This window comes from Cannabis sativa, chromosome 6, assembly GCF_029168945.1.
Source record: "Cannabis sativa cultivar Pink pepper isolate KNU-18-1 chromosome 6, ASM2916894v1, whole genome shotgun sequence".
NCBI lineage: Eukaryota > Viridiplantae > Streptophyta > Magnoliopsida > Rosales > Cannabaceae > Cannabis > Cannabis sativa.
Window position 1 is genome coordinate 22,776,148 of NC_083606.1, and position 13,409 is coordinate 22,789,556.

Genomic DNA, 13,409 nt, shown 5'->3' on the forward strand with positions numbered 1-13,409 from the left:
CACAACTATTTTTGATAATGATGCACATAAAATTTACCTTAAAAAAAATTATAAATACATACTTTTAAAATTTTATATTTATTATTTAACGACACATTTGTATTTTTTTTTTATATATTGAATATTTAATATATTATTAGTTAATTCTTAAAGGTGGCGATGTACTTTATAATTTAAAAAATAAAGTTATTACTCAATATTTATTTAATGAGAAATTCATATATAATATATCAAAAGCCTAGAAAATGATTAGGTATTAATGTGATGAAGTAACATATCTTATATTTTTTATCTTCAAATTTATTTGTTTAGTGATTATTTTTTAGTATTTATTTTATAGAAAATCTTGAAAAGGCTTATATATTAAAAATAATTATCAATGTTGTCCTTTCATTTTTATAACACTCACCATTATTATTATTATTATTATTATTATTATTATTATTATTATTATTATTATTATTATTATTATTATTATTATATATTACTATTCATAATTATTTTTAGATTTTTTTTCTAAAAAAATCAATAGACTATTTTAGAATCTATTTTAGAATAAAAAAACACATTAATTTTTTAATAGTAAAAAAAAATATAAACAAAATATTTGAATAGTTTACATTAATTTTGTAATATTCTAAACTTGGCATCTTAATAATAATAATAATAATAATAATAATAATAATAATAATAATAATAATAAATTAGTAATTTTTCTCCCTGAACTTTGACATGTACTAAATCGTGCCCCTTGAACTTTTTTGGCTGTTAAAAATTCCCCTTGAACTATTGAGATTGTTAAATTTAAGGACTTTTGTCTAATTTTAGTAAAAAAATTCTAACATGGATGAAAGTTCAAGGGGTATGATCTAGTACATATCAAAGTTTAAGGGACATGATTTAGTAGATATCAAAGTCTGGGGAGCATGGTTTAGTACCTAAACAATCACTGAAACAGTAAAATTGAATGAAATTAGACAAAAGTCCTTAAATTTAACAATCTTAATAGTTCGGGGGGAATTTTTATTGGCCAAAAAAATTCAGGGGGCACGATTTACTACATGTCAAAGTTCAGGGGAAAAATTGCTAATTAGCTTATAATAATAATAAGATATGCTTATTCACTAAGTTTTTTCTTATTAGATTTTGTGTTTTCTCTTTTTTAATGCTCCTTATTAGTGCAAGCTATAAAGATAATGAACTGACTCTCTAATTTTAATTTTTATTTTAGATTATTTATTCTGTGGTTGATTTAGTTAGAAGTAATTTCTTTTAAACAATATTAATCTTTCACATATTTTAACAAATAATTATACGTGTAATTTATATAACAAACTTACGATAATAATAATAATAATTCAATTAAATAATGTGACTCAATATTTTAACATATTAAGATTATAATTTTTAGTATTTTTTTTTTATAGTACATTAACATATTAATTAACTAATAATTTTTTTAATATATATAATATAAATTTTATTTTTACAACATAAATAAAAAAAATTTAAACACAGATTGTTACCTAGTATAGATTGGGAATTTTATAAAAATACTGCTTTTGGACCAAAACTTTACAATTATACTGGGACACGGCAAAAACAACATTTTTACTGCCCCAGCCCAATTTCATTACTTTTGTACTGCCCAAGCCCAACATCATTTCATTTATACTGTGAACAGTAAAACACACGGGAAACAACCTTCTTCGTGTGTGGGGAGTCGCCGGAGACGGAAATCACCAAGAAAAAACCATTAAATCCGGCGAAGAGTTTTTTGTAAAGGAATCAGAATTGAAGAACAAGACGTACAGAAAACTGTCCCCCCAAAATAACAGAGGTAAACACAACAAAACCCAAAAAATAATTTAATTCTTAAGAAACCAAAAAAAAAATAAAAAATAAAAAAAAAACAAGATTTAGATCTGAAGTTTTAAAAAAAAAAAAACGAAAACACAAATGTGATATTCTTTAATTTATGATGCAAAAACATAAATGAGGGTTGTTCTATTGTTAATTTGACGTTTGTAACACAAAATGATTTCGAAAAAAAAAATTGATAAATTAGTACAATTATTCAAACACAAAATTAGGGTTGTTCTAATGTTGTTTTGCGATTAGTAGTACAAAAACATTCCTACATATATGTATCAGACAAATATAATAATAAAAACTAACAAAAAATATAATGAGTATTTCTGTTTGGTTGTTTTTGTGTTGTTTTATCGTTGTTGTTTTTTTTTTTGTTAATTTTTTTTTGTTGTTTTGCTATTGTTTTATTGTTGTTGTACTATTGTTTTAACATTAAATAAGACCCTGGAATGACAGGTAATGGAACGTCTACCAGTACTCATCAAGAGCAATGGACAATGGAATGAAGATCACAATTATGTGAACTATGTGGCTAGTGGAGAATTCATACCAACAAAATGCAAGTACGAAGAGCTACTGCAAATACTGCTTACTTCATTGGGTTGCGAAAACACCAGCACAACACTACAAATACAGTACCAAGCTAAAGAAGGAATACCACCGATCAAAATATGCAACGATCGAAGCCTCTACTTTTACTTGGAATTGAAAATGAAGGAAACAGATTTCACTACATATCCACTATGTGTCAACCAGAAAAACAACAACACAACACCTGCTGCAACACCAAATTCGATATCCACAACAACACCGTATGAATATAATGTGGCAATGATCGAAAACAACACAACAACGCTTGAAAACAACATAACAACAACAGAATCATACACAACGGGACAGCAAACAGAAGAAGGGAAAAGTCAGAAACAATAGAAGATGAGGAGGACAAATTCGACATAATTGACTATGCAAATCAAGTTCTTTGAAGAAATGGTAGAACAACTTGAAAACACCAGTAAAAAACTGGATCCAGAAATCAACATCAACAATGCAAAGTTAATAACAGACAAGCAACACCCCGAAGTGGAAAAAGGACAGGCATACAAAGACAAAGAAACTCTAAAAAATGTCCTCAGCTACTACGCAATCAAAAACAACTTTCAGTACAAAGTGTGGAAGTCCTGCTCTCAAGAGTACAGTCTGAAATGTGTTTACGAAAGCTGCAATTGGTCACTAAGAGCATCGAGAAATGGCCCAACAAACACATTCATAATCAGGAGGTTGGTTTTTAATAGTTTTTTAATGTTGTTTTTGTTGTCAGCCTTAACAAATGCCCTGTTTCCACAATTTGTACTGAAATACACATGTTTGGTATCTGCAACAGGTTTGTTTTAATAGTTTTTTAATGTTGTTTTTGTTGTTTTTTTGTTTCAATAGGTTCTCAAATATGCACACATGCCCCATAAATATTAGGCATGAAGACCAAAGGCAAGCAACATCGAAACTGATAGGGGAATGCATAAAACCGAAGTTCTTGAACATAAAGACCAAGGCAACAGCGATGGACATAAAAGGGGAGTTGAAATATAGATATGGCATCAAAATGAACTATATGAAAGCTTGGAGAAGTAAGGAACATGCAGTAAACGACTTGAGAGGTAATGCTAGTGACTCGTACAGCCTAATACCGAGTTTCTTACACATGGTGGAAAAAACAAACCTTGGATCATTTGTCGATCTGAAAACGGCAGAAGACAACAGCTTGCTCTTTGTTTTCATGGCGTTGGATGCATCCATAAAAGGGTGGGGAGCATGCAGACCGATAGTTGTTGTGGACGGAACGTTCCTCAAAGCAGCTTATGAGGGAACTTTGTTGTGCGCATGCACACAAGATGCAGCAGGTCATATTTTTCTACTAGCGTTTTGTGTTGCAGATTCTGAGAATGACCAATCTTGGAAATGGTTCTTCAAAAAATTTAAAGAAGCGTATGGGGTACGGGAACACCAATGCCTAATTTCAGACAGAAATGAAAGCCTCATCAAAGCAGCGAGAGAAATCTATCCAGAAATTGCACACAGTTACTGCGGTTACCACATTTTGAGCAACCTTAAAACAAGCTTCAAACAACATGCTGCCAAATACAATCTGCCATTCTTTGGAGCAGTCAAAGCCTACACAGAAAAGCAATTCGAGTTCCACATGGCTGAATTAGATGGATTGGACAAACGCATAAGACCTTACCTAAAAAAAATCGGGTATGAAAAGTGGTCAAGAATTCATAGCCAAAACAAGAGGTATTCTACAATGACCTCAAACATATCAGAATCACTGAACGCTGCAAATTTGGCAGCAAGGGAGCTACCAATTACAACGCTGCTAGAATGCTTGAGAGCATTGGTGAAACAATGGACGCATACTAATAGGACAAAAGCACACAACACCTTCACTAAGCTATCACCAACTGGAGAAGACATACTGTTAAAAAATTACACATACTCATTGAATCTGGAGGTAAAATATTAATTATGCTTTTTTTTTTTTGTAAAAAAAAACAAACAGTAAGTAAAAGGTGTTGTTGTAGTGTTGTTTTAATAGTTTTGTATTGTTGTTGTAGGAATTACAGCTATGTTTGTTTTTTTTTTTTTAATAAAATTTAAAACAGGTTAAAGCAACAACAGATTACTTGTTTGAGGTAACAAGAATGAAAGAATCGTGGGAAGTAGACCTAGAAAAAAGAACATGCACGTGCAACAGGTTCCAAATAGATGAAATGCCATGCGGGCACGCAGTGGCCGTGATGAGGGAGATGAACATGGACCCGTACACCTACTGTTCGGATTACTACACAAAAAAAAATTGGCCGGCAACTTATTCGGGGACGGTTACCCAATAGGACACCAAAGTGAGTGGGAGGTACCGGAAGAAGTGAAGAATATTATAGTCTTGCCTCCACATGAAAGAGTAAAATCAGGAAGACCAAAAACATTAAGAAGGAAGGCTGGATGGGAAAAGGATCAACACAACAAGTGCAGCAAATGTGGTGAACTGGGGCATAACAAAAGAACATGCAGCAGAAGACGTAGAAGGGAATAAAAACAACAACAGAACAACAGTGGAAAAACAAAAGAAAACTACACATATGTTTTGAGAATGAGATATTGAGGAATTTAAATTTCTGAAATACAAAGGGAATACAGTTTTTATTTGAAAAACATTGATTACATTGGGAATTGTTGATACTTTAGATTAGATACTAAATTGAATATATATATGAAGTTTGTTATTGAAACAGTTTGTGTTTTTAATACTGAAATGAATATTTGTATTCAAAAAAACAGAGAAACTATAAGAAAAAAAAACAAAAAAAGAAGGGATGTGAAATGAAAAAACTAACAACTTTAACATACCAACTTGTTTGTACATAAAAATAATAAGAAAAAACATACAAAAATAAAAGATTACATATTTTCCACACAAAACGTAAGGAAACACAACAGAACACCAATGTTTGTTTACGAAAAACAACATAAAAAACATTAAAACAACATTAAAAAACTATAAGAACAATGACAGTCTGATTGAAAAAACAAATCACTTCTTGGGAAGGCTGGGAGGGGCCTCGGATTCACTTTCAATGTTCTCAGTTTGCTTCTTCATCCCATATTGATAAAATAACACAGCCAAACGATCGCGGTGAATTTCCACATCAAAATCAGAGGATGGGATGGGTTTGCCATCAATGAAATACTCAGCAAATGATGCAACAAAAACACCACAATCACTGGAAAAAAAACACAAGAAAACACAAAAAAGACACTATGAGAACACTGATAAAAAACAAAGTCACATAACAAAAAAATAAAAATACAAACAACCAGTGAAAAACATTGAACACTAAACATAAAACTTACGCTGTGACCTGCTCGGGTAAACCATCAACAGCAACAATAGGGAACGGTTCCATAGTGCTAAACTTAGCTTCGTTGCGAAGGCCTTTGAAGTCTAACATAGAGAAGTAATATGGTAAAATAACAGAGAAAGGCTTGCAAGCCTCTTTGGCAGCTGTCATATACCTTCCAGAACGCAATGAATTGTACAGATATATGCGCCTGTCAACTATGTTAAGACGACCACAAATCCAATGATCCTGTAATTTTACATTGATAGGCATAACAACATGATCAACCAAATGCCAAGGAGTGGCACATAATATCTTACCACCTTGAATGTACTGGGCCACATTGTGAGAAAGAGACAACACCGATATATCGTTGTTTTTCTCAACAAACTTCTCATACAAAGTTGTTATGCTAGAACAAAAGAGGCAATCAGTTATGGTGACTTTGATTTTCGGCTCGGCTAAGTACATTATTTTCTTACGAAGATAATAGAAAATGATGTCAATGTGCTGAACAAAAAGAAAAAAAAAAGTAAGTAAAAAAACATTCAACCTTATAAAAAACTAACAGAACAACACTTAAAAACATTAAAAAAAAATAAATAAAAAAACAATATGTAAAATAATAATAATAATAAAATAAAAACTTACAGAATTGGTAAGGAAACAATTACGGTAGGCAAGGTTGTAAAACCACATCTTGTTGCTAATGTCCTCAACACCAAAACGAAATGGCGGAAATATTGTGTCCTTACCCTTACAATACACATTAGTTGTTGTGCTAAAAAAAACAAATAAAAAAATATCAAAACACAAATAAAAAAAATAAAAAATAAATGGAAAACGATAACAGATATATAACTGAAAACACCTACAAAAATACTTACTTAGATTTATGCTTTCTAAGACCTGTATCAACCCACTTGACAAACTCAGCTTCCAATTGCGGATCGACAGGTTCACCAATCTTGTTGTCCAACGGGCACAAACCACGCACATATTTAACGACCTTATACACAGAATCATCAGGAGAAACTGAGGATGAACCTGATTTAGATGCACCAGAAGCAAGCTCAATGAATGGGGATTTCAAAACAGCTCCTTTCTTCCGATCCCTCTTTTGAGGACGTAAAATAGGAGTCTCTTGAAAAACAACCATTTCAAGATCAGTCTTCTCATAAGTCTCAACAGGAGCAGGGGCATGAGTTGAGGAACCAATCTAAAAAAGAGAAAGGATAAAAAAAAAGAGATTTTTTTAAAATTTCAAATAGTACAATAAAAACACCATACAAACAACAATAGAATACCATATAAATACAAATTACAAAAAACAAAAACAGAAACACAAACCAAATTCTCCACAGCTTTAACAGCAGATGCAATTGTTGCATCAACATCAATGTTCTCCTCCCCACCTTGAGACAGTTCAGGCTGACAACAAAAAAAACAGTAAAAAACTATTAAAACAAACACAAAACACAGAAATCCACACAAAAAAGCACAAAAAAATGATGTCCAAACAAGAAATACACCTGTTTGATCTCTGCAATAGGTTCCACAGGGTCAGAATTCTTGGCATCATCCACCTTGCCGGTATCATCATCCCTCGAAACAACCTCGGGGACAACAACACCCTCATCGTTACGAACATCGCCCGTGTGAGCCTCATCCTGACCAGCACCAACACCATCTCCACCCAGATCATCATCATCATCATCAGTTTCATCGTCATGATGATCATCTCCTTTGTCATCGTCGAATTTATCATCCTCGTCTTCCTCCAAAGTGGAATCTTCATCATCCTCATTTTCTGAAGTACGAAGAGCATCTTCAGACTGAGATCCATTGTGAGTAAGACCACCTTGGGATGACTGAGAACAAAAAAAAAATTAAAAAATTAATTAATTGTATAAAACAACATAAAAACACTACTAAAAAAATAACAGAAAAAGTAATGACAATTAAAAAAAACACCTCAATAAGAATGTCCAGCTTCTTGTTCATCTCAGCAACAGATTTCATAAGAATCCCTTGCTGGCTGACAACAACAGATAAACACTTTTTAAATTCCTCAAACTCAACTCGGGAGACATTCTCATGAGCAGATGATGAAGAAGAACCCATCAAGCCAGGTTGACCAGCAGGCTTGGAACCACCTTTAATTTTGAATTTTACAGCCTCGGGAGTAGTCTCACCAGAGAAAAAAATCAGTGAGGCTCAAACTCAATCTCTCAACGGAAGTTGGAGTGATGTTTCTTAATTTTAACTGAAACAACAAAAACCAACAAAAAACAATATGCACATGAAACTGAAATTATAAAATAACAACAACAATAAAAAAATAAAGTATAAATAATGTACACAAAAACAACATTAAAACAACAGTGGAAATAGTGTAAAAAACAACAGGATTACCTCTTTCAAAGACCGATCGAAAATGAGGGTGTTCATGACATCCATTTTCACCATACCCTCCTTGTCCTTGGGTAATTTAGGCCAATTCAAAATCCTTGGAATGCCAACATTTGAGTACAAGGACAGTTTCCCAATAACATACGGGCAACACTCGAAAAACCAGAATTGAATAGCCAAAGGAAAACCCAATAACCTGTAATACCCACCATCCTCGTGACTACGAACTACCCTCTTATAACCAGAATCTATCTTACCCTTCAAAGAATGCATAGTGATATCAAAACAATGCTTGCCCCACCCAAATTCATTATATCGACCACTATCGACAACATCTATTTCCTCAGACGAAACAACTTTACCCGGGGGACCACCTAACAAATAACACTGCACAAAATACAATACAGCCAACTTGACTGCAAGATCGTCGTTATCCTTAAGATTGTCAGCAATAAAAGCAGTCTGAATAGCACCCTTGGTAATTTTTTTGTACCCCTTAAAACAATGTTTGACCAATTCATTATCATCTTGCTTAAACTGATAAAAATCAGAATCAACATGACAATCTAACCCCGTGACCAACGCAAACTCTTCGATACTAAACCTAAGGTATTTCCCTTGGACACAAACCTAAAACTCCAACCCATTAGGCTGCTGAACCTCCCTCAACAGCAAACAATGAAGCAATTAATGAATTATGTACTCAGGAATTCGAAGAAAATAACCAAACACAGATTTTGAAAAAATTTCCAATTGGCTTTTAGTTAAAATTCTCTTAATGTCACCAAGTACAGAGTAATACCTAGATGTTACTACTCTAGAATGATAGAATTGAAATCGGGTGTACTTGCATTCCCAATCCTAAAAAACAGAACAATAAAAACACTGATAAAACACCATAAAACACTACGAAAATAACAACAACTAAAAAACAATAAAAAAAAAATAGAACAAAATGCATAACATGACAAACCTCAACAATCCTATTAACAGAAATTTCTTCAGAAACACCTGATGATGGCAACACCTTTACAGGGGATTTACCCTTGCCCTAAAATAAAACAAAACAACACCAACAAAACAACAAATTAAAAATTAACAAAAACACATAAATAAATCAAACAATATATATAAAACAATTACAAATACATAAACAAAAACAAACAAATACCCATATATATGAACTTCAAAAATCAAATTTAACAAAAAAAACAAAAAACCTCAAAAACAACAACAGATAAATAGTAAAATACCTTAACAGAAACAGGCGACTTAAGAAATTCAGAATCCAACTCAAAATCTGAGTCTGAATTTTCAACAACAGTTCGAGGTCTTTTTCCTCGAGTGTTCTTCGAAGGTCCAGCAATGGTTTTTCTTTTAACAGAAGGAGAAGTGGGGCTAGGAGGGTTCTCTTTCAGATTTTTTTTACCCATTTTTGATTTGGGTCTGGTTTTCTGCGATTGTTTTGTGGGTTTTGTAACTTTAGCCGGAGATGGTGATGAACGAGTAACGACCATTATCAAGAACTATGAAGGTATTTATAGACAAAAATAATAAAAATGGGAGGGAAAATGAGAGGGAAGTTTAAGATAGTGGGATGGGATTTGAAATTTTTTATAATGAAAAAACCACCCACTACTACAACCGTATAAGAAAACTGAAAATGGGGAAGAAGATGAACAGTTGAGGTGAGAGAGATTTACAATTACAAAATTTATATTCGAAAATAATAAAAAAAAATAAAAGAAAAATACATAAATACAATACCTTTTTGATCAGAACACATAACCGTCAAATCAAACAATTAAAAATATTTTTTTAAAAAAAAAAAATAAACGTGGCAAAACCCTATCGTGACAAGTGGCAATGAGAAGTCCCTTACACGGCTAAAGTTTCAAGGCAGTAAACTGCCAAAAAAAAAAAAAAACAGTATAAATGTTGTTTCCAGCGTGGCACAGTATAAATGAAATAAAATGGGAAAAATCAGTAATGGGTGTAAATTTCCCTATAGATTTAAAAGACAGATTGTATTCTTTTGTGAAATTACTATTTTCATTTCAATAATATATGTTTATTTAATTGTCTACTTAATTTGATTATCAAAGTTGTCATATAAATAATTAGTATTTTTACCATACAAATATAAATTTAAGAAAAAATAATAATAATTAATTATAGCTTTTAATAGTTTTTCTACAATATTACATTAACATTTACAAAATGTCACTAATTCTATTTTTAAAAATAAAATTAGAATTCTTTTATAACAAATTCAAATATTTATTGATAGTTTCAAATGTCACTAATATATGGGAAATAGTGACATTGGAGGTTTTAGTGACACGAGAATATCTTACATTTGCTTAAATGTCACTATTTCATGAAAATGTCACAAAAAGTATGAAATGGTAACATTTTTAAGATGTCACTTATCAATATTTTGGTATAGTGTCTACAAATGCCTATTAAACCGTGCCATAAAAGATACTTGTTACTTCCTTCTTATTCAGGTAGGGACAAGAAAATTTTCTTTGGAAAAATAAAAGAAAAGTTGTGGAATCACCTATCGGCTTGGCAAGAACAATTATTTTCCATTGGTGGCAAACAAATCCTTCTAAAAGATGTTGCCCAATCAATTCTAACATAAGTGATGAGTTGATTTTGTCTATCTAAATCTCTAGTCAACCAAATTAAGACTATGATGAATAAATTTTGGTGGGGTTCTAATTCATCATATAATGGAATTAATTGAAAAACTTGGAAAGCTTTGTGCCAATCAAAGGTGGAAGGTGTTGGGTTTTATGTCCTAAATAAAACTCATTTCAATATAATCAGATTTACTTATTAATATAGATCAGAAATAACATTTAATGTTGCATGGTTCACATGATTTATTTCATGATTATATGTACATAATGTATAAATTCATCTGAAACCCTTTTCACATACTTGATCCTGTTTATTGTGCCGTCAACACATTGGAAAGTAAACATGACTATGTGAATAAAGTTTCCTAGATTTATCAGACATAGGGTTTTACTGATATGATAATCTACAACAAGAGTTTACTTGCATTTGGAGAAGTGCTATGTTCTTTCCAGAGCATTGGTTAAAGTAAAGCTCAGGTTGGATGCATGGAGTATGCATCGGAAGGGACCGATATTGAACTTTGACTTAGATTTATTAAACTTACCGTAATATCTATTCAAGTCAATATCGCCTAGTTGATCCTAGATCAAATGTTCTTAATCCTGTTATGATTAGGCTCAATCTCGAGAGGCTATTCGTGTTCTTTGATTTGTTAGTTAAGCTTACATTTAGGTCAGGGTGATACGTACATTTTGGGAACACGGTAGTGCAATTGAGTGGGAGCGCTAGCATAAACATGAAATCTATAGCTTCTATCTGGCGAATAGTAAGCAAAGGATGATCTCCTTCGAGCTTGACCAAACGAACATAAATGGTGGAGTACTCATTTCACATAAGCTGAAATATCATTTATACGGGGTCAAGTGTTTTAAGGAATAAATACATTGTAGGGTGTAACGGTAATTTAATCCCTTTACAGTGTAGATCATTCATATAGAGGATCATTGATCACATTAGGATTATAACAATGGATAACTAATGATGCATCTATATGGTGGAACATATAGAGCATTCTATATACTGAGAGTGCAATTCTAAGTTCTATGCGTGGATTCAACGAAGAATTAATAAGTTAGTGAATTTTAGTGCTAAATTCTTGATCTACTTATTGGAAGCTCGGTTATATAGACCCATGGTCCCCGCACTAGTTGAGATAATATTGCTTGTAAGACTCATATAATTGGTTTTGATTAATCAATTATAATTCTCAAATTAGACTATGTCTATTTGTGAAATTTTTCACTAAGTAAGGGCGAAATTGTAAAGAAAGAGTTTATAGGGGCATATTTCTTAATTATGATACTTTGTATGGTTCAATTAATAAATATGATAAATGAAAATATTATTTAATAATTATTTATAGTTATTAAATAGTTAGAATTGGCATTTAAATGGTTGAATTAGAAAATTGGTATTTTTGAGAAAATCAGATGCAGAAAAGATAAAACTGTAAAATTGCAAAAAGTGAGGCCCAAATCCACTAGTATAGGGCCGGCCACTTTTGTAGGGTTTTTCCCTCTGATATTTTCATTATTTTAATGCCAAATAATTCAAACCTAACCCTAGTGGAATGCTATAAATAGATAGTGAAGGCTTCAGGAAAATTACACTTTTCTTCTGACACTTCTGATTCAGAAAAAATTGAGCCTCTCTCTCTCCCTATTTTTGGCCGAACCCACTTTCTCTTTCTTCTTCATTCAATTTCGAAAATCCTTAGTGTATGAGTAGTGCCCACACACAGCAAGTGATACCTCAATCATAGTGAGGAAGATCGTGAAGAAAGACATTCAGCAAAAGGAGTTTCAACATCAAAGATTCAGAGAAAGAGATCCAGGTTCAGATATTGATAATGCTCTGCTACAGAAAGGAATCAAGGGCTAGATATCTGAACGGAAGGAGTCATTTAATTCCGCTGCACCCAATGTAAGGTTTCCTAAACTTTATATGTGTTTTTCATCGTTTTAGAAAGTTCATATTTAGGGTGTTAATCAACATACTTGTGAGTAGATCTAAGATCCTGGTAAAATAATTTTCAAAAACTGGCCTCAGAGCCATGGTGATTGATTTACTTGCAAGAAATTTGGACTTTAAAACGATTGTTTGTTTGTTTTTGGATGGTATCATGTTGTATTGAGTGTTATTTGATGATTGATTGGTGTTTGTGAATTTTCGTTAAAAATAATTGAATATCTATTTCTGGAATTATTTTTATTGGATAGTATGGAAAAAATTAAGCAAGTTACTTTTTTACAGAACTCAATTTCGATTTAATTTGAATTAGTTATGATTTTTTGAAGATTCGAAAAAATCAGAGTTGTGCTGAAATTTTCCTGCGATCGGGAAAACTGTCCGTACAGCTCGCAATTTTTTCGTTTTTCTTCGATTTTTCATGCTTTTTCATGGAATTAACTTCCGATTTTTTGAGTAGTTCTATATTTATATTATTACTATTTCTAATTCAATTCTAATTATCATTTTTGAATTAATTTAATATTTTTTTAAATTTAATTCAAGATATTAGTGTAATTTGAATTTAAAAATAGTTAGTATCTATTTTATTTGCTTAATAATCTATCT

General features: G+C 31.8%; 3 protein-coding genes across 4 annotated transcripts; 1 reads left to right on the forward strand and 2 right to left on the reverse strand.

Annotated features, from left to right (window-relative positions):
- Positions 1-2,862: 2,862 nt before the first annotated feature.
- Positions 2,863-4,293, forward strand: LOC133039212 (protein FAR1-RELATED SEQUENCE 3-like). Its single transcript, XM_061118050.1, has 3 exons — positions 2,863-3,152; positions 3,310-4,128; positions 4,224-4,293. The coding sequence occupies exons 1-3, from the start codon at positions 2,863-2,865 to the stop codon at positions 4,291-4,293; spliced, it is 1,179 nt and encodes a 392-aa protein (XP_060974033.1).
- A 471-nt stretch (positions 4,294-4,764) lies between these two features.
- On the reverse strand, positions 4,765-6,796 carry LOC115695119 (uncharacterized). The gene is made up of 3 exons (XM_061117175.1): positions 6,659-6,796; positions 5,785-6,552; positions 4,765-5,654 (listed from the first exon to the last, which is right to left on the reverse strand). Exons 2-3 carry the CDS (start codon positions 6,240-6,242, stop codon positions 5,465-5,467), a joined length of 648 nt encoding a protein of 215 aa, XP_060973158.1. The 5' UTR covers positions 6,243-6,552; positions 6,659-6,796; the 3' UTR covers positions 4,765-5,464.
- A 435-nt stretch (positions 6,797-7,231) lies between these two features.
- On the reverse strand, positions 7,232-10,119 carry LOC115695117 (nonsense-mediated mRNA decay protein 2-like). Of its 2 annotated transcripts, XM_061117177.1 has the most exons (3): positions 8,187-10,119; positions 7,746-8,037; positions 7,232-7,642 (listed from the first exon to the last, which is right to left on the reverse strand). In XM_061117177.1, the coding sequence occupies exons 2-3, from the start codon at positions 7,893-7,895 to the stop codon at positions 7,232-7,234; spliced, it is 561 nt and encodes a 186-aa protein (XP_060973160.1). In that variant the 5' UTR covers positions 7,896-8,037; positions 8,187-10,119. The 2 variants fall into 2 exon arrangements, with proteins under 2 accessions (XP_060973160.1, XP_060973159.1); XM_061117176.1 differs by having other exon boundaries at positions 7,746-10,119.
- Between the last annotated feature and the right edge of the window lie 3,290 nt (positions 10,120-13,409).

Excerpts from the sequence above, each read along its gene's own strand:
- LOC133039212 (XM_061118050.1), top strand. The coding sequence starts at position 2,863 with ATGGTAGAACAACTTGAAAACACCAGTAAAAAACTGGATCCAGAAATC. Across the intron at positions 3,153-3,309 it reads AACACATTCATAATCAGGAG|GTTCTCAAATATGCACACAT; the intron begins GTTGGTTTTTAA and ends TTGTTTCAATAG. Across the intron at positions 4,129-4,223 it reads CCTTACCTAAAAAAAATCGG|CAAGGGAGCTACCAATTACA; the intron begins GTATGAAAAGTG and ends CAAATTTGGCAG.
- LOC115695119 (XM_061117175.1), bottom strand. The coding sequence starts at position 6,242 with ATGTACTTAGCCGAGCCGAAAATCAAAGTCACCATAACTGATTGCCTC. Across the intron at positions 5,655-5,784 it reads TTACCCGAGCAGGTCACAGC|TGATTGTGGTGTTTTTGTTG; the intron begins GTAAGTTTTATG and ends TTTTTTTTCCAG.
- LOC115695117 (XM_061117177.1), bottom strand. The coding sequence starts at position 7,895 with ATGGGTTCTTCTTCATCATCTGCTCATGAGAATGTCTCCCGAGTTGAG. Across the intron at positions 7,643-7,745 it reads AGCTGGACATTCTTATTGAG|TCATCCCAAGGTGGTCTTAC; the intron begins GTGTTTTTTTTA and ends TTTTGTTCTCAG.